The sequence below is a fragment of the Saccopteryx leptura genome, chromosome 2 (genome assembly GCF_036850995.1).
Source record: "Saccopteryx leptura isolate mSacLep1 chromosome 2, mSacLep1_pri_phased_curated, whole genome shotgun sequence".
Taxonomy (NCBI): domain Eukaryota; kingdom Metazoa; phylum Chordata; class Mammalia; order Chiroptera; family Emballonuridae; genus Saccopteryx; species Saccopteryx leptura.
The window spans coordinates 192,991,819-193,018,539 of record NC_089504.1 but is presented as its reverse complement, the minus strand read 5'-3'; the positions used below and the strand labels follow the sequence as shown (position 1 = coordinate 193,018,539).

The following is a 26,721-nucleotide window of genomic DNA, read 5'->3' as shown; positions in this document are numbered from 1 at the left end:
CTTACTCTAACCAAGTCATGGCTGTGGGAAGGAGAGAAAGAGATTGAGAGACAGAAGGGAGGGGGAAGAGATGGAGAAAAAAAGGTTGCCTTTCCAGTGTAACCTGATCAGGAATTAAATCTAGGACATCCACATGCTGGGCTGACACTCTACTGCTGGGCCAAGAAAGGGCCAAGTTTACTTATTTGTTATCTATAAAATCATCACTTTCTCACTAAGTCTGAACTTTTATAATTCTTCCTTTGAATCTTTGCAATAGCCTTCCCATCATTCTCCTTGTTCTAACTTCACCTCTCCTCACTCTCCTCAAACACACATCCTAAAAAAATTATCCTCCTCAGAAGCTGTGGCTGCGGCCCAAGTGTGCATACACAAGCCTGCCCATGGTGGCAGAAGCAGCAGCACCCGAGCCCAAATGCCCAGGGTGGTGGCAGCAATAGCTGGTGGCTGGCAGACAGACCACAGATAAGGAACACAGAGGAGGCCACACTCACTGGACTCCTATGGCCACACCCTTCTGAGGGTTGAAAAATAAGAAAAAGTAAAATAAAATAAAATAAATAAAAAGTCTGGATAGAAAGACACTTGAGGCTAAGGGGCAAGCCACATCCAGTACCGTACCTAATCACTGAATTACAATACTGAGCCCAACAAGTAGTCAGCAATAAAAGGCTGCAGAAAGTGGAGAAAAGCCATCCTAGGAGTGCAGCTGATATTTACAATGGCACTGAGCCCAGCAGAGGCAGCCACAAGATCTGGATTTCCTGTAGCTTCAAAAAGGCTGATAAGGGCTAATCATAGACAGTAACCCTCACTGAACTGCGCCAGGCTCTGGCCAGAGAGGTCCAGGGCAGGCACATCCAGAGGTCAGATACAGAGAGCATCAATTCAGAACTTAACAACCCTTGTTAGAGTGGTATCCTAATGAAGGGCTCCTCACACGTGACCCAGCTAAGACAGAAAACACCGACACAAATAGCAAAAAGCACAGTGACATCAGACAAGTAGCCCACAGAGGATTACAAACAACAGCTGAAGCCAACCCAAGAAGATCTAGAAACAACACAACTGAAAATTGGAGGCAGAAAATACCAATCTTAGATTCAGATAGCTACAAAAAGAACACACCCAAAAGAGGAGTCTAGAAACAGACAAAATGAGAAAACAGAGAATTGCAATCCAAATGAAACAACACGACAAATCCCGAGAAAAAGAACGAAATGAGATGGAAATAAACAAGTTACTGAATGAAGAGTTTAAAATAATGATTCTTAACATTCTCAAAGATCTTAGAGCAACAATGGATGGAAATAATGAGCACCTAAATAAAGAGATAACAAAAATCAAAAAGGACATTGAAATCCTAAAAAATAATGAGGCAGAAATAACAAATACAATATCAGAAATGAAGACTACACTAGAAGGAATTAAATGTGGGCTGAATGAAGCAAAGGATTGAATCAGCAATTTAGAGGACAAGATAAATGAAAGCATGGAAGCGGAACAGCAAAAAGAAAAGAGGCTCAAAAAGACTGAGGAAACTCTCAGAGAGCTCTGTGACAACATGAAGAGAAACAACATCTGCATCATAGGGGTTCCTGAAGGAGAAGAGAACAAACAAGGGATAGAGAACCTGATTGAAGAAATCAGAGCTGAAAACTTCCCTAAATTGATGAAGGAAAAAAAATCACACAAGTTCAAGAAGCACAGAGAATCCCATTAAAGAGGAACCCAAAGAGGCCTACACCAAGAAACATCATAATTAAAGTGCAAAAATTAAGATATAAAAAAAGAATACGAAAGCTACAAGAGAAAAGCACTCAATTACTTATGGAGGAGACACCATAAGGATGACATCCCACTTCTCAAAGAAACACTAGAGGCCAGAAGGGAATGACAAGAAATATTCAAAGTAATGCAGAACAAGAGCTTAAAACCAAGACTTCTTTATCTAGCAAGGCTATCATTTAAAATTGAAGGGGAAATAAAAAGCTTCCCAGACAAAAAAAAAAAAAAAAAAAATCAAGAAATTTATTACAACCAAAATAATGCTGCAAGAAATGTTAAGGGGCCTGTTGTAAAAAGAACAAAGGGAAAGAAATCTAGAAAAAGAGGAATGTAACTTTAAAGAATAAAATGGCAATAAACAACTACATATCAATAATAACTTTAAATGTAAATGGATTAAATGATCCAGTCAAAACACATAGGGTAGCTGCGTGGATAAGAAAACAAGACCCCTACATATGCTGTCAACAAGAGACCCACCTCAAAACAAAAGATACACACAGACTGAAAATAAAAGGTTGGAAAACAATATTTCATGCAAATGGAAATGAAAAAAAAGCTGGGGTAGCAATACTTGTATCTGACATAATAGACTTTAAAACAAAGGCTACAGTAAGGGATAAAGAAGGTCTCTACATAATGATAAAGGGAGCAATTCAACAGGATGATATAACCATTATAAATACCTACATGTCTAATATAGCAGCACCTAAATTTATAAAGCAGATTTTGATGGACATAAAGGGCAAGATCAACAGTAATACTATATTACAGTGTGTCTGTAAAGTCATGGTGCACTTATGACTGGCCACAGGAAAGCAACAAAAGACGATAGAAATGTAAAATCTGTACCAAATAAAAGGAAAACCCTCCCAGTTTCTGTAGGATGATGTGGCAGCATGTGTGCTGCGCAGATAATGATGTAATACCGTGTATACAACGGAGCAACTCACAGCCATGCCAGACGAGATATGGATGGTACAGAGGAAAGTTCAGTGTGTTCTGTGGCTCACTAAATTCGAATCTGAGACCAAAGTGCAACATGAATATCGGCGCATTTATAACAAAGTACCACCACATAGGAATAACAGTTGAAAGAAACTGTCAGTTTGGTGGAGAAACCCCATTCTGGTAGGCCATCAGTCAGTGACGAGTCTGTAGAGGCTATACGGGATAGCTACTTAAGGAGCCCTAAAAAATCTGTGTGTGAACCCACATCGAATTGCTCTGAATAGGTATGAAACTGGGAGAGTTTTCCTTTTATTTGGTGCAAGATTTCACATTTCTATCATCTTTTGTTGCTTTCCTGTGACCGATGAAAAGTGAACCATGGCTTTACCGACACACTGTAGTAGGAGATTTTAGTACCCCACTAACATCACTAGATAGAGCCTCAAGAAAGAAAATTAACAAAGAAACAGCAGACTTAAAGAAAACACTAGATCAACTGGATAATAGATATCTTCAAAACCTTTCACCCCAAAGCAGCAGAATATACATTCTTTTCAAGTGCTTATGGTACATTGGCACATTCTCTAGGATAGACCACATGCTAAGACAAAACAAGTCTCAAAAATTTAAGAAGATTGAAATCATATCAAGCATCTTCCCTGATACAATGGCATGAAACTAGAAATCAACTACATTAGAAAAACTGAAAAACATTCAAACACCTGGAGACTAAACAGCATGTTATTAAGTAATGAATGGGTTAACAATGAGATCAAAGAATAAAACAAATATTTCCTTGAAACAAATGAAAATGAACATAAAACAACTCAAAATTTATGGGACATAGCAAAAGCAGTCCTGAGAAGGAAGTTCATAACATTAAAAGCATACCTTAAGAAGCAACAAAAAGCCAAATAAACAACCTAATCCTACATCTAAAAAAAACTAGAAAAAGAGCAACAAAGCCCAGAGGAAGTACAAGAAAGAAAATAATAAAAATCAGAATGGAAATAAATGACATGGAGGCTAAAAAAAAAAATACAGAGATCAATAAAACCAAGAGCTGGTTCTTTGTAAAGGTAAACAAGATTGATGAACCTTTAACCAGACTTATGAAGAAAAAAGAGAGAGAACTCAAATAAAATTAGAAATGACACTGGAGAAGTAACAATTGACACAGCAGAAATACAAAGGATTGTAAGAAAATACGAAGAACTATATGCCCCCAAAGTAGACAACCTAGGCAAAATGGAAAAGTTCCTCAAAACATATAATCTTTCAAAACTCAATCTGGAAGAATCAGAAAAGGTAAAGACCAATTTCATCAAATGAGATTGAGCAGTTATCAAAAAACTCCCAACAAAAAAAGTCCTGGGTCTGATGGCTTCACAAAGAACTCCTATTCTTCTCAAGCTATTTCAGAAATTCAAGAGGATGGAAGACTTCCATGCTCCTTTTATGAGGCAAGCATAATCCTCATTCAAAAACCAGGCAAAGACACTACAAAGAAAGAAACTATAGGCCAATATCCCTGATGAACTTAGATGCTAAAATTCTCAACAAAATATTAGCAAACCAGATCCAGCAATACATGAAAAAAATCATACATCATGATCAAGTGGGATTTATTCTGGGGCGGCAAGGCTGCTACAATATTTGCAAAACAATCAATGTGATTTATCACATAAACTAAAGGAAAGAGAAAAATCACAGTATAATATCAATAGATGCAAAAAAAGCATTTGATAAAATCCAGCACCCATTTTTTATCAAAGCTCTCAGCAAAGTGGGAATATAGGAAACATACCTCAACATGATAAAGGCCATCTATGACAAATCCATGGCAAACATCATACTCAGTGGGCAAAAATTCAAAACAATCCCCTTAAGATCAGGAACAAGGTAGGGGTGCCCCTTTTCACCACTCTTACTCAACATAGTTCTGAAAGTGCTAGCCACAGCAATCAGACAAGAAGTAGAAATAAAAGGTATCCCAATTGGAAAAAAAGAAGTAAAAATATCATTATTTTCTGATGATATGATGCTGTACATAGAAAACCCTAAAGTCTCAGTCAAAAAACTATTGGGCCTGATAAATGAATTCAGCAAGGTGGTAGGATATAAAATATTTATTCAGAAATCAGTGGCATTTTATACACATACAATGAACTGTCTGAAAGAGATATTAAGAAAACAATCTCCTTCACTAATGCAACAAAAATAAATAAAGTACCTAGGAGTAAATTTAACCAAGAAGGTTAAACTTTGTACTCACAAAATTATAAAACATTGATAAAAGAAATAAAGGAAGATACAAACAAGTGGAAGCATATACTGTGTCCATGGATAGGAAAAATAAACAACATTAAAAGTCTATATTGCCTGACCTGTGGTGGCACAGTGGATAAAGCGTTGACCTGGAAATGCTGAGATTGCCGGTTCAAAACCCTAGGCTTGCCTGGTCAAGGCACTTATGAGAGTTGATGCTTCCAGCTCCTCCCCCCTTCTCTCTCTCTGTCTCTCTCTCCCTGTCTGTCTCTCTCTCTGTCTCTCTCATCTCTAAAACTGAATAAATAAAATTTTAAAAATGTCTATATTACCCAAAGGAATCTATGAATTCAATGTAATTCCTATTAAAATACCAATGACATACTACTTCAAAAGTATAGAACAAAAAAAAGTATAGAACAAATATTTCAAAAATTTATATGGAACCAAAAAAGAACACAAATATCCTCAGCAATCTTAAAAAGGAAGAATAAAGCGGGAGGTATCACACTTCCTGATATCAAGTTATACTACAAGGTCATTGTACTCAAAACAGCTTGGTACTGGCATAACAACAGACATACAGATCTATGGAACAGAACAGAGGACCTAGAAATAAATCCACACCTATACAGACAACTGATATTTGACAAAGGAGGTAAAAGCATACAATGGAATAAAGACAGTCTCTTTAACAAACAGTGTTGGGAAAATTGGGCAGGTACTTGCAAGAAAATGAAACTAGACCAACCAACTTACACCATTCACAAAAATAAACTCAAAATGAATAAAAGATTTAAATGTAAGTCGTGAAACCATAATCATCTTGAAAGAAAACATAGGCAGTAAGCTCTCTGACATCTCTTGGAGCATATATGTATATTTGCTGATTTATCTCCAGGAGCAAGTGAAATAAAGGACAGGATGAACAAATGGGACTATATCAAGCTAAAAAGCTTTTGCACAGCTAAAGACAATATGAACAAAATGAAAAGACAAACCACACAATGGGTGAACATATTTGACAATAAGTCTGATAAGGGATTAATAACCAAAATTTATAAAGAACTTGTAAAATTCAACACCAGGAAAGTAAACAACCCAATCAAAAAATGGGCAAATGAACTGAATAGACACTTCTCCAAAGAGGACATATAGAAGGCCAATAGGCATATGAAAAAAATGTTCTACATTACTAATCATTAGAGAAATGCAAATTAAAACTACAATAAGATACCACCTCACACCAGTCAGAATGGCGCACATTAACAAAACAATACATAATAAATGGTGCACATTAACAAAACAACACATAATAAGTGTTGGCTAGGATGTGGAGAAAAGGGAACCCTCCTGCACTGCTGGTGGGAATGCAGACTGGTGTAGCCACTGTGGAGAACAGTATGGAGTTTCCTCAAAAAATTAAAAATGGAAATGTGTTTTGACCCAGCTATCCCACTTTTAGTAATATATCCTAAGAATACCAAATCAGTGATCCAAAAGAAAAAATGCACCCCCATGTTTATTGCAGCATTGTTTACAATAGCCAAGATGTGGAAACAACCCAAGTGTTCGTCAGTGGACAAGTGGATTAAAAAGGGTACATATACACAATGGAATACTACGTGGCCATGAAAAAGGAGGAAATCTTACCTTTTGTGACAACATGGATGGACCTGGAGACTATTATGCTAAGTGAAATAAGCCAGGTAGAGAAAGAAACATATCATATGAGGAATTTAATGAAAAATGTGAACTGAGGAATGGAGTAGAGGTAGAGGTGGGATCAAAGTGATCAGAGGGAACACGGTCAGAGGAAAAGGGGAGGAGAGGATAGGATCAGAGAAGGGAAAGAGGTTAGTGAAATTATATATATATAACACAGCATTTTAGAGAGCAGGATAGCAAATCCTGAAGGGAAAGGCAGAGAGCACTGGGTGGAGGGCTCAAAGGCAGTATCAAGGGGAAAATGGGGATGGGGGGGTGGGGAGATATATTTGGTGGGACACTTGAATCTATCTAAGCACAATAAATTAAAATCAATAAAAAATTTAAAAAGGAAAAAAAATTGTCCTCCGACACTGTTGCCCAATCTTTCTAAACTTCAAGTCTAATTATACCACTCACAAAATTTCGGGGATATTTAAAAATGAATATTAAGCAATAAAAAAAGCATTTGATTTTCTTTTTAATTAAACAAGAACATCAGAAAAGCAAACACAAGTCAAAGAAAGTTGTTTGATTAAGCAAATGTGATGCAAAACCAACTTTTATTTCATGGCTAAAATGCACTGTACAAAAGGCTGAAAGTACTGGAGTATCTGCACGTTCCCTGATACCCTAAATCACTCAGTGTATATCACTATAGATATTAAAGCCCTTCGTTGAACCCTGCATACCAAAAACTGAAGTTGAAATTCTTCAGTACAGCACTGAAAACACAGCACTGACTGACCCACATCTACCTTTCCAGCCTACCTAATTTGTCATTACACTTTACTACACCTTAGTCTTATAGCTGATTCAACTGGTGGAATTCTCACACCATAATATTGCTTTTAACTTTCACTTTTCTACTAGACTTTGAGCTCTTTGAAAGAAAGGAATCGTGTCTTTCATCTGTGTCTTCATCCCTAGGAACCCACTAGAAATTAAATACATGTTGGCTGATTGATAGACCATGAGGTATTATGAAAACAGTTATCCTGAAACATTTTTTGCACTATTTAATCAAAAAAGATCTTTTTTGCTATGACAATTTTTCTGCAACCAAAGATTTTACCTCCTAGCAGCAAGTACTTATCTCTCTCCCTCTTGATTGATAGTAGGGAGAAGCCAGAGAGGACTATGAGTTAAAAATGACTTTACAGTGAGCAGGAACATGATTCTCATTAATGTGAGTATATATTTTTAAGTCTTCATTATTTATACTAGACTTGACAGACCAACTAAAGGACATGTTCACCAACACAAAGCAGAACTGAAAGGACATACTTTCCACACAGCGACAGCCCTCTTGTAGCACCCGAGCGTACATGTCCACTTTGGACTGAGAAAGGAGCTGGTCCCCAGTCAGGTACGTGTTGTGAGAGGAAGCGATATAGTAGTTGCTCAGGGGCTGATCCATGTCCTGGTACACTTCATGGTGCAATGGGTTAAATATGTCACAAGCAGGACTTCTCATGAAGTTCATGAAGCCTTGGAAGAAAGAGCGTAGTACTATTATAGCTTTAAAGCACATATACTTAATTGACTCTAACAAGTACAAAAGAGATTGAAGCCTGTTTATAGTGATTATCTTAGTTACCCTCAGGTGAAGTAGACAGTGTCAAAAGCTTAAATATTACTTCGAAGAGTAGCAGTTTAAACATAACCTACAGAAAAACAGACTTTTTAAAAGTTTTGATTGAGTGGGGAAGAGGGCTTCCTGTAAAACCATCCAGTCACTTATGAGCTCAAGCTATGCTTATGCAGTGTGACATTATTATCAGTAACTGATATAATGTTAAGGCATTATTTATACTAAGTGGTACAATGATTCACCAACAATTTGATAGATTATTAAGTTGATCTTAAAAATAGAATATTGTTAGTGCCATAGCTGAGGTAACAGACCAAAAGCTAGGCACAGCTAAAATTCAGGGTGTGATTATTTGACTTTGAAATTGGCTTGGGAAGATGCTGCTATTTTCCAGGACATTTAATCACTATGAAATAATGCCGAAAGGTTATGTAGTAAAGCTATCAGTTTTTCTACAGTTTTTCAAAACAAAATGCCTAGGTAAGAAGAGGCATTCATTAATTTATGAATAAATACATGAATGACCCACAAGAACCTAAGGGTTATTAGGATAAATTGTTTCAAGTCTTTAAGAATCATGTGGTAAAACCATATCCTCAGATTCTGTAAATATCCTCAGAATCTCTGGAGAATTTTTTCCTGCCCTTCTTTGTGGCCAAAATTTAGAAATCATGTTTAATTCCATCTTATGGACACACCAAGGAAAAGATTTATTTCTTAGTAAAGGTACAAATTAGTTGATTTTTCTTGCTGTTTTTAAAATGGCTTTTGATAATATAAATTTTAATTTATTCTTCTGCATTTTAATTACACTCCACCTCAGGAAGTAAACACACGGTATCAAGCCTGGGACCAGGGAAATAGGAGATCAGCCATCAAAAATGGTGAGATAAACCATGGCTTTGCATGCCATTCAGGGCAGCGATGTCCCAGCAGTCTTTCACTAAGAATATCTGTTCTACCTGCAAGATGCTTTTCTTAAGCAGAAGTCTGCATTTTCCCCTACATATACTGTAGTTTAGACTTACATGTAGCTAGTACCTACGGTATATTCATATATTATTTATACGTAAGATCCTAGAGTCATCAATCTGTGGGAAAATTACTTAATTTCTTTGAATCTCACTTTCCTCAATTATAAAAAGAGATAGTTGTATTGCTCTGGCCAGTTGGCTCACTGGTAGAGCATCAGCCCAGGTTGTGGAAGTCTCAGGTTCAATTCCCGGCAACGGCACACAGGAGAGATGCCCATCTGCTCTCTTACCCGCCCACAGCCAGGGCTCCAGTGGAGCAAAGTTGGCCCTGGCGCTGAGAATGGCTCCATGGCCTCTGCCTCAGATGCTAGAATGGTTCTGGTTGCAACAGAGCAACACCCTAGATGGGCAGAGCATTGCCCTCTGGTGGACTTGCCGGGTAGATCCTGCTCAGGTGCATGTGGGACTCTGTCTCTCTGACTCCCTGTTTCTCACTTCAGAAAAATACAAAAATAAAATAAAATAAATAAAATTAAAAGAGATAGTTGTATTAAAAAAATTTGTAGTTCCAACAAACCTCTCCATTGCTACCAACCAGGTAAAACTAGTTTGTTGCCAACATTTTTTAGAAACATACTTTACTTTTAAAGTCACTAGTTTCATCAATTACTTATTTTAGGACCAAATTTCCCTTCATAAAATAATCAGGTTGAGGCTATTCCAAAAAATTAGCTCTTTGAGAAAAGTCTAAATATTTTCTAGTATCTTTCATACATAGTGGCTTTGAGTTGCCTTGCTAGGAGTTGAAAATGGATATTGTCATAGTAAACATAAGAGAAGTGGTAATATCATGGCATTGGCTCTGTAGGAAAATAGGCATTTGAATCATCAGTAATCCCAGAGATATCACTGATTTCTTTTTCTAAAAAATTTTCCTAGAATTTAATTTAGTGAGCTGAACTGAAGAATGAGAAATTAAGAATATTGGTTATTTTACCTTCTATACCAAGAACGTTTTTCGCCTTATGTTCTTCTGATATTTCAAATTTCCTTATGATGTCAAGACAATAGTCTGTTGTCACATTAGTCATCTAAACAAAACAGAACATTAGAAAAGTACCTGAAATTTCTTGATATGTTTCTCTATACTAAAAAAGCATATCTATTTTTAAGCATTCTTGATAGAGTGTGAAGTAGTTAAATGAACACTGTTTGAGGTTCCTAGTGTCACAGTCACTTTATCTCTGAAAAATGACCATGATTTCATTCTTCCTAATATATTTCAGATTTTAATCAGTGCAAACAGCCCTTCAACTACTAGCTAAATATATTCTATGAAGCAATCAAGTTAAATAAATAGAATTAATAATCAATGCACATGTATATCTATAGATTCTCCCATTGAATCATGAGAGCAACCTATCATGCTGATTCAAGAACACAAAGGTGAGCAAGAAAAAATATATACAAAAAGCCTAGAGACACGCAAGCATAACAAAAAACGCTGGAGCTAGGCTGCTTATGTTCAATCAGTTAGCTCATACTTTTGACAGTGTGAACTTAAATGAGTCACATATTTTCTCTCAGCTACCTTATAAGGTAGATGTGGGAATTAAATGAATTAATATTTGTAAGAACTATGTGAGACAAAAAAAGGCAAAATATGACATTATTATTGAGTCAGCCTCAGGGATGCTACATGAACATTATATACTGTATTTTTGGCTCCATAAGACACACCTGACCAAAAGACACACTTAGGGTTTTAAGGAGGAAAATAAGAAAAAGTATTCTGACCAAATGTTGTGTTAAAATATTTAATAAAAGACCATATTTTTTGCTCCATAAGACATAAGGGTATTTTTCCCTCCACTTTTGAGGGGGGAAAAGCGCATCTTATGGAGCAAAAAATACTGTACTTAGTGTCACTGGGAAAACTAAATTCTTCAGAAACAATTTCTTTAATTGAGGAGCAACATAAAGGGTATGATATTTTGATCAAAAATCTATTGAGCCTCACTTTTTAACGGTGACATTTAAAATACTAATGAAGAGTGATAAGCAGAAATTAATCTTGTAAGCCAGTATTTCAGTGTTACTTTTCAAAAATTATATTATCGGCCCTGGCCGGTTGGCTCAGTGGTAGAGCGTCGGCCTGGCGTGCAAAGGCTCCAGGTTCGATTCCCGACCAGAGCACACAGGAGAGGCACCCATCTGCCTCTCCACCCCTCCCCCTCTCCTTCCTCTCTGTCTCTCTCTTCCCCACCCGCAGCGAGGCTCCATCAGAGCAAAGATGGCCCGGGCGCTGGGGATGGCTCCTTGGCCTCTGCCCCAAGCCCTAGAGTGGCTCTGGTCGCGGCAGAGCATCGCCCCCTGGTGGGCAGACGTCCCCCCTGGTGGGCGTGCCAGGTGGATCCCGGCGCATGCGGGAGTCAGTTTGACTGTCTCTCCCCGTTTCCAGCTTCGGAAAAATACAAAAACAAAAACAAAAAAAAACAAACACAAAAATTATATTATCTGTTAGGCTCAGTACTTATAATTTAGTAAAATCTACTTTTTCTAAACAGTCTATTTACTAGCATTTAAGCTTTTTGCAGGGGAAGAAAGCTCTGGTATGCAGCTATTTCTGAATTTTTTTGCCCTGTGTGAAAGAGCACAGAGTGCCCCCTTCTCACTGAAAACTAGCTGCATAATGGTTCATCCATCCTAAGTAAAATTTGTAATTCTCACTTTATTCAGAGGCTCATGTGTTCAGACACCACCTGGAAACACCATAAAGAAATGAAATCATGCTATCTGCAAGGAACTCTACTAAACCAGCCAGACTTTGAGCAACTCAGTGATGTGTCTGCTATAAGGTAGAGAGATTTACAACATGCGGTCAAAAAGATAAATACTATCTCACAAAATAAAATGACTAAGTTTATATTACAGTTATTTGGTTTATGATGTCATTTGTTAGAGATGTAGGGGCCTTGAACAAGACTCAGGTAATCTGCCAGGAATATACGAGCTATAAACAAGTAAATAAATAGACAACAAGAAGCTGTCATCTCGGGATGGAACTAACTGCAGACCAGCAAGAACATGTTCCTAGGTCAAGACACAAAGCAGAATGTGCTAACAAAAAGCATCATGTCTGATAAGTAAATTCTATCAAACATTCAAAGAAGATTTGGTTCCTATTCTACTCAAAGTCTTCCAAAAAACTGAGAAAGAAGCAATACTGCCAAACATATTTTATGAGGCCAACATAACCCTTATCCCAAAACCTGGCAAGAACAACACAAAAAAAGAAAACTATAGACCAATAACTACAGACTAATAATTATAATGAATAAAGATGCTAAAATCCTAAACAAAATACTAGCAAATCAAATACAATGACACATTAAAAAAATAATACATCATGATCAAGTGGGATTCATCCCAGAATCTCAAGGATGGTTCAACATACATAAAATGGTTAATGTAATGCACCATATCAACAAAACAAAGAACAATAACCATATGATCTTATCAATAGATGCAGAAAAGGCATTCTATAAAATATAACATCATTTTATGTTTAAAACTCTTAACAAAATGGGTATAGAAGGAAAATATCTCAACATAATACAGGCCATCTATGATAAACCATAAGCTAATATCATATTAAATGGCATAAAACTGAGGACTTTTCCCCTAAAATCAGAAACAAGACAAGGTTGCCCACTCTCTCCAATCTTATTCAATGTAGTGCTGGAAGTTCTAGCCAGAGCAATCAGACAAGAGAAAGAAATAAAAGGCATTCATATTGGGAAAGAAGAAGTAAAGGTTTCACTTTTTGCAGATGATAGGATCCTGTACATCGAAAACCCCAAAGACTCCACAAAAAGACTACTAGAAACAATAAACCAATACAGTAAGGTCGCAGGATACAAAATTAATATACAAAAGTCCATAGCCTTCCTATATGCCAACAATGAAACATCAGAAAATGAGGTAAAAAACAATCCCCTTCATGGTTGCAACAAAAAAAAATGAAATACCTAGGAATAAACATAACAAAGAATGTAAAGGACCTATATGATAAAAACTACAAAGCATTGTTAAAGAAAATTGGAAAAGATATAATGAAATGGAAAAATATTCCTTGTTCTTGGATAGGAAGAATAAATATAGTCAAAATGACTATATTACCCAAAGCGACATACAAATTTAATGCAATTCCCATTAAAATTCCAATGACATTTTTTAAAGAAATGGAACAAAAAATCATCAGGTTTATATGGAACTATAAAAAACCCCGAATAGCCAGAGAAATCCTAAGGAAAAAGAGCAAAGCTGGAGGCATTACAATACCTGACTTCAAACTATATTATAGAGCCACAATAATCAAAACAGCATGGTATTGGCAGAAAAATAGACCCTCAGACCAATGGAACAGAATAGAAAGCCCAGAAATAAAACCACAAGTATATGGTCAAATAAGTTTTGATAAAGAGGCCAACAACACACAATGGAAAAAAGAAAGCTTCTTCAACAAATGATGCTGGAAAAACTAGAAAACCACATGCAAAAGAATGAAACTCGATGACAGTTTGTCTCCTGTACTAAAATTAATTCAAAATGGATCAAAAACCTAAATATAAGACCTGGAACAATAAAATACATAGCAGAAAACATAGGTACTAAACTCATGGACCTTGGCCATAAAGAGCACTTTATGAATTTGACTCCAAAGGCAAGAGAAGGGAAGGCAAAGATAAATGAATGGGACCTCATCAGACTAAGAAGCTTTTGCACAGCAAAAGAAACTGACAACAAAACAAACAGCCAACTAAATGGGAGATGATATTTTGAAACAACAGCACAGATATGGGCCAAATAGCCAAAATATACAAAGAACTCATAAAACTCAACAACAAACAAGCAAACAATCCAATTAAAAAATGGGAAAAGGACATGAACAGACACTTCTCCCAGGATGAAATACAAATGGTCAACAGATATATAAAAAGATGCTCATCTTCATTAGCTATTAGAGAAATGCAAATCAAAACTACAATTAGATACCATCTCACACCTGTTAGATTAGCTATTATCAACAAACAAGACAGGTAATAACAAATGTTGGAGAGGCTGTGGAGAAAAAGGAACCCTCATCCACTGTTGGTGGGAATGTAAAGTAGTACAACCACTATGGAAGAAAGTATGGTGGTTCCTCAAAAAATTTAAAATAGAATTACCTTATGACCCAGCAATCCCTCTACTGGGAATATACCGCCATAACTCAAAAACATTCGTACATACAGACACAGGCAGCCTCGTGTTCATTGCAGCATTGTTCACAGTGGCCAAGACATGGAAACAACCAAAAAGCCCTTCAATAGATGATAAAGAAGATATGGTACATATATACTATGGAATACTACTCAGTCATAAGAAATTATGACATCGGATCATTTACAACAACATGGATGGACCTTGATAACATTACACTGAGTGAAATAAATAAATCAGAAAAAACTAAGAACTGTATGATTACATACATAAGTGGGACATAAAAATAAGACTCAGGGACATGGACAAAAGTGTGGTGGTTATGGGGCAGGTTGGTTGGGTAAGAGGAAGGGCACAAAAAAAACCAGATAGAAGACTATATGACTTTGGGTGATGGGTATGCAACATAATCAAATGTCAAAATAACCTGGAGATGTTTTCTCTGAACCTATGTTCCCTGGTTGATTGTCACCCCATTAAAATTAATTTAAAAATTTTTTAAAACATCATATATGAAAAGCATAAAATTGGTGAAAATATCAGTAGGGATTATAGGAAGCTTACAATATTCTGGTTACCATAAAAGAATTGGTAAGAAATAATTCACTTTTAACCCAAAATTCAAGTACCTGTGTTAAGTAAAATGTAGAAACACCACGTAATAATGAGCATTGACATATGAGTCAATCTGCTTCTCTTCTTCCCCCATCGCTATTCTCATTTAATTAACCTCTCAGTAGTAAAATTCTATATTTTACACAATTAAAGTTTTCAGACCTCACTTAAAAAGTTATATTGGAGTTTAACTGTGTGAATGAAGGTTCAGTATAGGTTAGTGCTCTGTCTTATTCTTTTTGCCCAAGTATTGTTTTCCTGTTGACATAGCTGATAAGGTGAAATAGAAACACTTTTCCCCTATTTTACACAGAGTTCATTTTAAAGTTTTGTTTGGTATCAATATCTGAGACACTCCCTGTCTCCAACATTGATTGTTCTTCTTATATCAGGCGATTGTCTCCAAAAAAAGAACTTAAGGAAATCTTTATTTTAATAATGATTCTTTACATTTATATGATCTAGTCAATACTGTGCAGTTTATAAAGAACTTTTATAGCCATAACTTTAAATAGTTCTTACAACAGTCTTATAAAGTTAGTATTTTTATCCCCATTATATAGTTAGAAAAACTGATGCTGAGAAAGGATAGTTATCTCAATCAAAGTTACAAAACCAATAAGAGGAAGAACCCAGGTTTAAATTTCAACCATCTGACTTCAAATTAAAGCCTTTTATACAATATTATACCTATTCTCTGGTTGTTTTTATTTGTACTGAAAAATTGAAATGCTTACTTAGAAATTATTTTTTCAATACAGTTGAAACTCCTAAATCTTCCTCTTCTTTTCTTTCCCTTTTTTTTCTTTTCCAAGTGAGAAGAGGGGAAATAGAAAAACAGATTCCCACATTCTACCAGGATCGACCTGGCAACCTCTATAGGGGGCCAATATTCTGACCATCTGTGGCCATGCTTGCAATTGAGCTATTATATATATATATAATTTTATAATTTTATTTTTTTAATGGGGTGACATCAATAAATCAGGATACATATATTCAAAGATAACATGTCCAGGTTATCTTGTCATTCAATTATGTTGCATACCCATCACCCAAAGTCAGATTGTCCTCTGTCACCTTCTATCTAGTTTTCTTTGTGCCCCTCCCCCTCCCCTTTCCCTCTCTCTCTCCCCCCTCCCCTCGTAACCACCACACTCTTATCAATGTCTCTTAGTCTCACTTTTATGTCCCACCTACGTATGGAATAATGCAGTTCCTGGTTTTTTCTGATTTACTTATTTCACTTCATATAATGTTATCAAGATCCCACCATTTTGCTGTAAATGATCCGATGTCATCATTTCTTATGGCTGAGTAGTATTCCATAGTGTATATGTGCCACATCTTCTTTATCCAGTCATCTACTGATGGGCTTTTTGGTTGTTTCCATGTCCTGCCCACTGTGAACAATCAATTGAGCTATTTTTAGTGCCTAAGGTAGAGGCTCCATGGAGCCATTCTCAGCACCCAGGCCAATGTGCTCAAACCAATCGAGCCATGGTTGTGGTTGGGGAAGAGAGAGAGAGAGAGAAGGGGAGGGGGGAAGTGTGGAGAAGCAGATGGTTGTTTCTCCTGTGTGCCCTGACCCATAATTGAACCCAGGACATCCACACACTGGGCTGACCCTCTTCCATTGAGCCAACCAGACATGGTCCTGAATCTGCTTAACTTTTGAAATTTTTGCCAGTTTCAAATCAGTTACCATAACTCTACTTCTGTCACTGTTTCAGATTGAATTCCATTTTCGTTCCCTTGTTCACCATAGTTCTATAATCTCATCGAAAAGAGAAAAGAATAACTAGTCCTGTTACACACTTAATGTCAATCCATTTTAGATGGACCAGCTGTTGAAACCAGAGTCATGGATCTATAAAATGCTTGTATTCTGACACTAACTTTTTATCTCCAGACTGCTTTGTAAGTTTTCTAGCAAAGCTCTTCAAGCTAGTGCAAATTTCAAAACAAAGTCAGAGACAATAAATAATTATATTTCTTATAGCTATGATTTCCAAAACACACCAAACACAAAAACATAATCTGCACAGAATTTTAATATTGCTAAGCTCTTTTCAATGTTTGTATCAAATATATCTATATTTAAAATATCCATAATTAAATAATTCAAAATTAAGATAACTTAAGACTAAAAGCTGAAACCCCCCATACCCAAAATCATATTCCAGAGGTTAGGTATTTCTTCTGGAATGAGTCTCCATATGCCTAATATATTCCTAATAATTATGTCAATGATGCTATTTTCTATTTTATATACCTTAAATATTATCTGTTAACTTTTTATGTGTTAGATAAAGACTTAGCTCTTTGGGGCTAGCAAAACTAACTTTCTTACCATCCTCTACCCATCCTCCCATTACGATTATATCTTCATTTTTATAAAATTACTATTACTGTGTCAACTCTTTTGTCTACGAAGAAGTTGAACACTGAGTCTCCTATATAATACAATACAATGTTTCTTTACCTATAGACTGTATTTTTCTGATTCAACTGCTGCAATTCCTATCTATTTGGCTAATCTTTAATGACCCTGTCACAGCTGGTATCCTTGGCATTGCAGAATTTCGCTATGATTTGTCTCTACATAGATCTTTTTATGCTCACTGTGCTTGGCTCTCAGTGAGCCTTACCTAGATAGAGATTCCTACCTTTTGACCCAAATCATTTTTTATATGAGTTATTTGATAATTTTCTCCCTTCTATTATCTTTTTCTATAACTTCTGTTATTCAATTAGCAGACCTTGCCTGACCAGGCAGTGGCGCAGTGGATACAGCATCGGACTGGGATGTGGAGGACCCAGGTTCGAGACTCGAGGTCGCTAACTTGAGCACAGGCTCATCTGATTTGAGCAAGGCTCACCAGCTTGAGCCCAAGGTCGCTGGCTCAAGCAAGGGGTCACTCAGTCAGCTGTAGCCCCCCGGTCAAGGCACATATGAGAAATCAATCAATAAACAACTAAGGAACCGCAACGAAGAATTGATGTTTCTCATCTTTCTCTGTTCCTGTCTGTCTGTCCCTATCTGTCCCTCTCTCTGACTCTCACTGTCTCTGCCAAAATAAAACAAAATAAAAAAGAAAGATACTAATCAATTAGCAGACCTTATGGGTCAATCTAGTAATTTTCTTATCTTTTCTTTCCAGTTTCCATTTCTTTGTTGTTTATTCTACTTTCTTGGCAATTTTCTCGACTTCATATTTTAAGCCATTTACTCAGTTTAGTTTTCTGCTATTTTCTTTCTCTGAATCTTTACTCACAGCATCTTGCTCTTGCTCTGTGGCTGCAATTTTATCACTCTGATGTATTTCTGTTCATTTTACAAAATTTCTTTCACTCTGTATTGCCTCTATTTTCTCCAGGTTTTTTTACTCCATCTGTTTGCCTTGGTCTCTACACTTTATAGCAGAGAATTTCCTTAAACATGTGGTCAGCCTTGGCAATTTAAAACCCATTTTTTAAAGTGGCTATTCAGGCCTGACCAGGAAGTGGCACAGTGGATAGAGCATCAGTCTGGGATGCTGAGGACCCAGGTTCGAAGTGCTGAGGTCACCTGCTTGAGCGCGAGCTCATCCAGCTTAAAGTGCGGGTTCATCCAGCTCGAGCATGGGTTCACTGGCCTGAGCATGGGATCATAGACATGACCCCATGGTCACTGGCTTGAGCCCATGGTTGCTGGCTTAAACCCAAGGTCACTGGCTTGAAAAAGGAAGGGGTAACTGGCTCGGCTATAGCACATATGAGAGAGCAATCAATGAACAACCAAGGTGCCACAATGAAGAACTGATGTTTCTCCTTCTCTCTCCCTTCCTGTCTATCTGTCCCTATCTATCCTTCTCTCTGTCTTTCTCTCTATCTCTGTCTCTCTTGCTGAAAAAAAAATAGGAAAGAAAAAAGTGACTATTCAAAAACATATTTAAAACCATGGCAATAAAAAATTGGTTGGAAGCTCTATAGCCATGAACAGGATTTATTGACTAGTGGGCTTCACTGTGAATTCTCTGGCTGGACTACCTTATTAGGAGACTTTTGATGTAAATATCTTTAGGAGTTTTTTTTCTTGGGTTGGTGTATTTATTTCTTGTGGCTACTGTAACAAATTATCCCAAACTTGATTGCTTAAAACAACAGAAACCAATTCTCTCTCAGAACAAAGAAGGAAAAAGGGCAACTGCTAGAACCATCACAAAGGCCTAATGCACATGTTTATGCCAGCTAAACAGATTAATATACATAAGAAGATCACCCTCTAGCATGGGTTCAGAAAAACTCTGAAAATTCCCCTAAAATTAACCATCCCTGTGTGTATTTCAGATGAAAGCACTGCATGAATACAAATCCACTTTTGTCTTCTCCATGGAGATAGGCTTTGCTATTAATTAATAGCTAGGAGGCTTTTCAAACTAAGGGTTCTTCAGCATTTATGGCTTCTCTTTCTTCTCAATTCTTAAAAAAAAAGATAAAAACAAGAGCAGCAGCTTGCTAAGAAAAGTTGTCAAGGAGGATGGAATTTAATCAAATAATCACTTCTGAACAAAAAAATCTCAAAAGGATTAAACACAAAAGAAATGCAGCCCCAGTGCCAAGAACTGGATAAGACCTCTGGAGGAGAGATAGGGGGCAAACAATAGGGGGTAAAATGAAACAAACAAACAAAACAAAAAAATCAACTGCCCGTAGTACTTTGGAACCACAGACTGTTGGATGTCTGTCATCTTTATCTGTGAATGCAAAAGTCACTTCAGCCAGGTTGCTTTTTACTGGCTTCCTGATTAACTGGCACTTCATAAAGGACATAAAAGAGTGAGAAATTCCCTTAATACATGCACATTTTAAGGATGAAAGTCTTGCCTGACCAGGTGGTGGTGCAGTGAATAGAGTAACAACCTGGAATTATGAGAACTCAGGTTTAAAACCCTGCAGGCACATCTCACATGAGTGTGAGATCACATTCATGACCCCTTAGTGTAGTCCCTGGCTTGAAGCACAAGGTTGCTGGCTTGAACCTCAAGGTCTCTGGCTTGAGCTCAAGCAGGGGTCACTGGCTTGGTTGGAGCGCACCACTCCCTGCCAAGGCACATATCAGAAAGCAGTCAATGAAAAATTAAGGTGCCACAACTACAAGTTGATGCCTCTCATCTCTCTCCCTTCCTTTCTCTCTGTCCCTGCCTGTCTGTCTCTCTCTCTTAAAAAAAAAGCATGAATGTCCTAATCAGACAGCACTTGAAATAAACTTAATTTTCAGAGAGCTTCAGTAAAATAAAAATTTGAGCCATGGGTCAATGTTTGATTTCACATAATCATTGATGGCATATGTGGCCAACAGTGGTATTTCATTTCCAACTGACCAAATCTGTACAAGGTGAATACTCTGCTGTCTACACCAATCATATGCCATAAGAAACAAATAAAGTACATACTGTCATATGGATTGTCAAATTGGCTTAGCTTTCTTTCACTGTGAAAATCCTCTTTCACAATTCAAAACTCCCCAAAATTCCTGATTAATGCCTCTCTTGCAGCAGACTTAGATCACATTTAATTTTTCTATTTTAAAAAATGCTGAAATTACTACTTTATAACATTTTATACATAATTACTTCCTTAGGATATATTACTAGAAGTAAAAAGGATTGGTAAAAGTTTAATAAAGTATAGAAAATTTGATAAATAAAACTGTTAATAGAAAGATTGCACCATTCTATAACTTCACCAGAAATATAAGAGATGGACATCATGTTTGGTAGCATTTTTTTTAAACCTTTACTAATGTGATGAGTAAGAACTAGTCTCTTGGTCGTATGTCACATTTTCAAATTATTAATGAACATTTTTCATAAGTTTATTTATTTATTTATTTTATGACAGAGACAGAGAGAGGGTCAGACAGGAAGGGAGAGAGATGAGAAGCATCAATTCTTCATTGCAGCAACTTAGTTATTTGTTAATTACTTTCTCCTATGTGCCTTGACCAGGAGACTACAGCAGACCGAGTGACCCCTTGCTCAAGACAGTGACCCTGGGCTCAAGCTGGTAAGTCTTGCTCAAACCAGATGAGCCCGTGCTCAAACTGGGGACCTCAGAGTTTTCAACCTGGGTCATCCACATCTCAGTCTGACACTCTAGCCACTGCGCCACTGCCTGGTCAAGCAGTTTGTTGACTTTATATAAAATTTTTATGTTTCATATGTTCTGCCCATTTTTCTATTGGGTATTCACTTTTTCCCCCCAATAACCTACAATAGCCTTATCCACATTAAGAAAACTTACTCTTTCTTTTTTTGTATGTGTAAATATTTTCTCATTTTGTGCTTGACATTCATATATTTCATATACTGGACCACACATACACTTAAAGTTTCAGGACATTAATATTTTCCTTTATGCTCTATGCCTCTATATCTATCATAATTTTTTTTAGGTTAGGTTCATGTGTAGCTTCAAGGTGATTAGAAAATTATAGTGGATACAGGTAATCATTTCCATGGGTGGATGTCACTGAACAGTGGCTTCTGTTTCCCCAACTAAAATTTACTGGTTGAATGTCAATAAAAGGTGGGAAGACACCGATGCCCTTTAGCAAGTGACATCCACTACTGCTATTTGAATGGGTTGAGTTAATTCCATCAGCTCAAATGAATTCAAGATCAGTAGCTTTAAACATTTTAATTTCTCAACATTGCTATGCTTCTCACTATCGGTCAAGGGGTTTTCACAATCATCATTCCAATCAATCTTCAATTTGACACTGAGATAGAAAATGTAGCTATCAGCTCTCCTCTGTACAGATCAGGAAAGCAAGGCTGAGAAACAATACTGACTGATCTGCCTAAGATTCTCTAACCAACACAGCTCACAGGGTATGGAATGTAGGTCTTGTAGGCACATGATCTAATGTTTTTTCCACTAATCTACAAAGTGTTCTTCAGATGAGAATAGAGAAGGAGTTATAATTGCAGGAAACAGATGTAAAAATGTAGAAAGGGCATATTCTCTCAGAAAAAAAAAAAAAGATTTACTTCTGTCCCATTTTCTACCTATCTCACAGGTAACTTTGTTAATAAAGAATCTCTGCCTTTGACAAATTACCAACCTAATTAAAATAACTGACTTAGGTAAAATATTTTGCTAACACTATCTAGTTTAATCCTTAAGAAACCAACAAGAGTTATAAAATATGCATCTGTTATTCCTAAAATGTATATGATTGTGATAATGGAATAAAGTAATGTATTGTTAGGTCTAGTGTCTTTTTTTCTACACCAAACAAATCTTCGATTATACAGTATTACTTGGGTGCACAAACTACCAAGATTTTAGCTTTAGACTCCACAAGTTAAGGGCTCAGTCCATAGACCATCTCCATGTCAGACACCAACCACAAATTAGGTGATCAGTTTATCCCCATTTCTACCTGGTCTTCTACAAATTTAGGGATTCTGTCAAACAAAAACCAGAACTGGAGAGTAGTTAAAGAAGTAAAAACATATTATAATCATTAACTGTGACTGCAATAAACAAAAAGAAAACTCAGCATATAACTGGTTCAATTCCAAAAACAAGATGGACCTGTGGGGATTTATTTTCTTGTTTGTTTGATTATTTATTTATTTTAAGAATTCTAATTGCATTTTATTGGGGTGACAAACTAACTATACAGGTTTCAGTTGCCCAATTCTACATCACAACCCTGTACACCATATTGTATGTTCACCCGGCCACAAGTCTTTGTCCATCACCATTTATCCCCCATACTCTCCTCCAACCTTAACCCTTGGGCAATCACCACACTGCTGTCCATGCCCATAAGTTTTTTTCTCTGTTTTTTTTCTCTTTTTTTCCCCTATCTCTCTATTTCCCTCACCTAATAATCCTTGCTCCTCACCCCAAGAGCTGTCACCTGTTCTCTACATGAGTCTGTCTCTATTTTGATTATTAGTTCTTTGTGTTCATTAGATTGCACATATGAGTAAAATTGTATGGTACTTCACTTTCTCTGACTGGCTTATTTCACTTAGCATAATGATCTCCAAGTCCATACATGTTGTGGCAAAAGGTAAGATTTTCTTCATTTTTATTACTATGTAGTATTCCCTTGTGTAACCGTACCATAGCTTATCTATCCATTCTCCAGCTGATGGGCACCTGGGCTGTTCCAGATCTTGGCTATTGTAAATAATGCTACAATGAACATAGGGGTACATATATTTTTTTGAATTAGAGATTCTTAAGATAAATTCCAAAATGAAAAGACAACCCACTGAATGGGGGGAACATACTTGCCAATACATCTGACAAAGAATTAATATGCAAAATTTACAAAGAACTTCTAAAACTCAACACTAAAAAAAAAAAAACAATCCAATTAAAAATGGGCAAAAGAATCTGAATAAACACCTTTTAAAGGTGTATTGGCCATACAGATGGCCAATAGACATTGAAAAGATGCTTAACATCACTAATCATCAGGAAAATGCAAATTAAAACCACACTAAGATATCACTTTACACCTGTCAGAATGACTACCATAAATAAATCAACAAAGAAGAGCTGAAGAGCGTGTGGAGAAAAAGGAACCCTCGTGCATGGTTGGTGGGAATGCAGACTGGTACAGCCACTGGGGAAAGCATATAGCGTTATCTCAAAAAAATAAAAATGAAACCAATGGGGATTTATAGCCAAGGATTAGGGTGGGGTACAAAGGAGGAAACTTCAGGGATAAGAGGGATTCTGGCTGAACTGATCTACTAGAATTCTTGCTGAAGGCAGGCCACTGTAATCAGATAGCACCTGGGGGGATAGTAAAAAATAAAAAAATTTTATCAGCTGTGGAACGTGATCAGATGGGGTTCTGGATAAATTGACTTAGTAGGATTCTTACTTCAACTGGATTCCTGGGGAAAAAGTCCAAGGATGGGGCCTGGTTGAAAAAGCACTCAAACAAGGCTGCCTAGAGTTTAACCAAAAGGACAGTCTTTGTCATTTCTAATGACTTAGTTTCCATAATTTGCTAGAACAACTTACAGAATGCAGAAAAATGCTTTACTTACATTACTGGTTTATTATGAAGTATAAAACCCAGAAACAGCCAAATGGAAAAGATGTATAGAGAACAATGAGGTGGAGGTGTAGGGGAGGGAGTTGGAGATTCCTTGCCCTCTCAGCATTTCTATGTGTTCACCAACCAGAAAGCTTTGCAACCGCCTGTGGTTTAAGATTTTGTTTTGGGCCCTGGCTGGTTGGCTCAGCGATAGAGCATCGGCGTGGCGTGCAGGGGACCCGGGTTCGATTCCCGGCCAGGGCACATAGGAGAAGCGCCCATTTGCTTCTCCACCCCCACCCCACTCCTTCCTCTCTGTCTCTCTCTTCCCCTCCCGCAGCCAAGGCTCCATTGGAGCAAAGATGGCCGGGCGCTGGGGATGGCTCCTTGGCCTCTGCCCCAGGCATTAGAGTGGCTCTGGTCGCGGCAGAGCTACGCCTCCAGAGGGACAGAGCATTGCCCCCTGGTGGGCAGAGCATCGCCCCTGGTGGGCGTGCTGGGTGGATCCCCATCGGGCACATGCGGGAGTCTGTCTGACTGTCTCTCCCTGTTTCCAGCTTCAGAAAAATACAAAAAAAAAAAAAAAAGAGATTTTTTTCTTTTAAACAGAGGTTCTATTGATTAAATGATACCTGCCACTGTTGATAACATAATTAAAACCTAGAGGAATGATGCAAAGTGAAATGTCAGACACAGAACAATAAATACTGCATGTTCTCATTTATATGTGAAATGTAAAAAAAAATCAAAATCATACAAGCAAAGAGTAGAATTATGGTTGTCAGAAACTCGGGGTTCGGAGGATAGGACAATGTTGGTCAAAGGGCATGATGGTTAAATTATGGGGGATGAATAAGTTCTGGAGATCTAACATACTATGTGGTGACTACAGTTGATAATACTGTATTATATACTTAAAATTTGCTAAGAGATGATCTTAAGTATTTTTCAAATAAAAAAAAATTCTGTAGTTCAATGAGGTAATGAATATGTTAATTAGCTTGATTAAGATAATCATTTATAATGTGTGTGTGTGTGTCAAACCCTCATGTTGCCTGACCAGGCGGTGGCACAGTGGATAGAGCGTCGGACTGGGATGCTGAGGACCCAGGTTTGAGACCCCAAGGTTGCCAGCTTGAACATGGGCTCATCTGGTTTGAGCAAAAAAGCTCACCAACTTGGACCCAAGGTTGCTGCCTCGAGCAAGGGGTTACTCAGTCTGCTGAAGGCCCATGGTCAAGGCACATATGAGAAAGCAATCAATGAACAACTAAGGTGTCGCAATGTGCAATGAAAAACTAATGATTGATTCTTCTCATCTCTCCATTCCTGTCTGTCTGTCCCTGTCTATCCCTCTCTCTGACTCTCTCTCTCTGTCTCTGTTAAAAAAAAAACCCTCATGTTGTACAACCTTAAATATGTACAACTTTTATTAATGAGGTAAAATTCAATAAAGCTGGGAAAGAACCAAAAAAATCATTTACTTTCTCACTACTTCAGTGAGAAATGGTGTTTAAGGCAATATTTAAAAAGCAATAGGAGAAAACTTGCCTCGTTCACCACAATTCAGCCTACATAGCCTTACAATTAAAAGGTCTGATTTTAAATATATTTAGTTATTCCCTTTTATAGTCAGAATATAATTTACTTAGCATTCTCATATGATCAACTGCCAATTTCCCACCAGAATTATCAATGAATTTTATATTGTTAGTTAGGAATTAAGTCATAATTAATAAATACCTATCTATATTGCTATTATAGAGAAAACATTATTGTCCTGGCCAGGTAGCTCAGTGCATAAAGCATTGTCTCAACATGCCAAAATGGCGGGGTTCAACCTCTGGTCAGGGCACATACAAGAAGCAGCCAATGAGTGCACAACTAAATAAAATAAAGTAAAATGAGTTGAAGCTTCTCTTTCACTCTCTCTGTCACTCTCTCAAATCAAAGGGAAAAGATTTTTTTAAAAAAACAGCGTGACCTGAAGATGGCATCAGAGTAGGCAGATGCACAGACTCCCAGCTCACACCACTAAACTGGATTACAAATTAATTTAGGAACAATCAGAGTGAAAAAACAACTCTGGACTAGAAGACCATCTCTCGAAAACCAAGGAGCAAAGAAGAAGCCACATTGAGTCTGGTAGGGAGTGCTGATAATTGGTGAGTCTTCCCTGCTTACAGGAACAAAGAGAGTATGGGGCTGAGTGCCCAGAAGGGCTTTCATTCCAAAGAAAAGAGTAGTAAATATTGCTCACAGCCACTTGCTTGGGAACCTGGGAACAAGGTGTGTTGAAAGGGCTGGCTTATCTTCCAAAAGGAAAGGGAGGAGAGAGAGACAGACGATGACTGACAGATGAATGCATGGGAGGACCTCAGAAGCTTACTCATCCAGTTCTGGAGGCGGCCATAGCAGGGGGAGGAGTTGATCCTTCAATATAACAAAAGACAAGTGGTTCCAGGTCACCATTTCAAGATATCTCTCCAGCTCCAATCAGC

At 37.2% G+C, this 26,721-nt stretch overlaps 1 protein-coding gene across 2 annotated transcripts in view; it reads right to left on the bottom strand.

Moving 5' to 3' along the window:
* PLCH1 (phospholipase C eta 1) overlaps positions 1-26,721 on the bottom strand; it is a 252,761-nt gene that overhangs the window by 70,969 nt on the left and 155,071 nt on the right. For both annotated transcript variants that reach the window (XM_066369876.1, XM_066369877.1), the window contains exons 7-8: positions 10,280-10,373; positions 8,002-8,205 (exon numbers count right to left, since the gene is read on the bottom strand). In XM_066369876.1, coding sequence (XP_066225973.1) covers positions 8,002-8,205; positions 10,280-10,373 — 298 coding nt within the window. The remainder of the gene's footprint in view (positions 1-8,001; positions 8,206-10,279; positions 10,374-26,721) is intronic.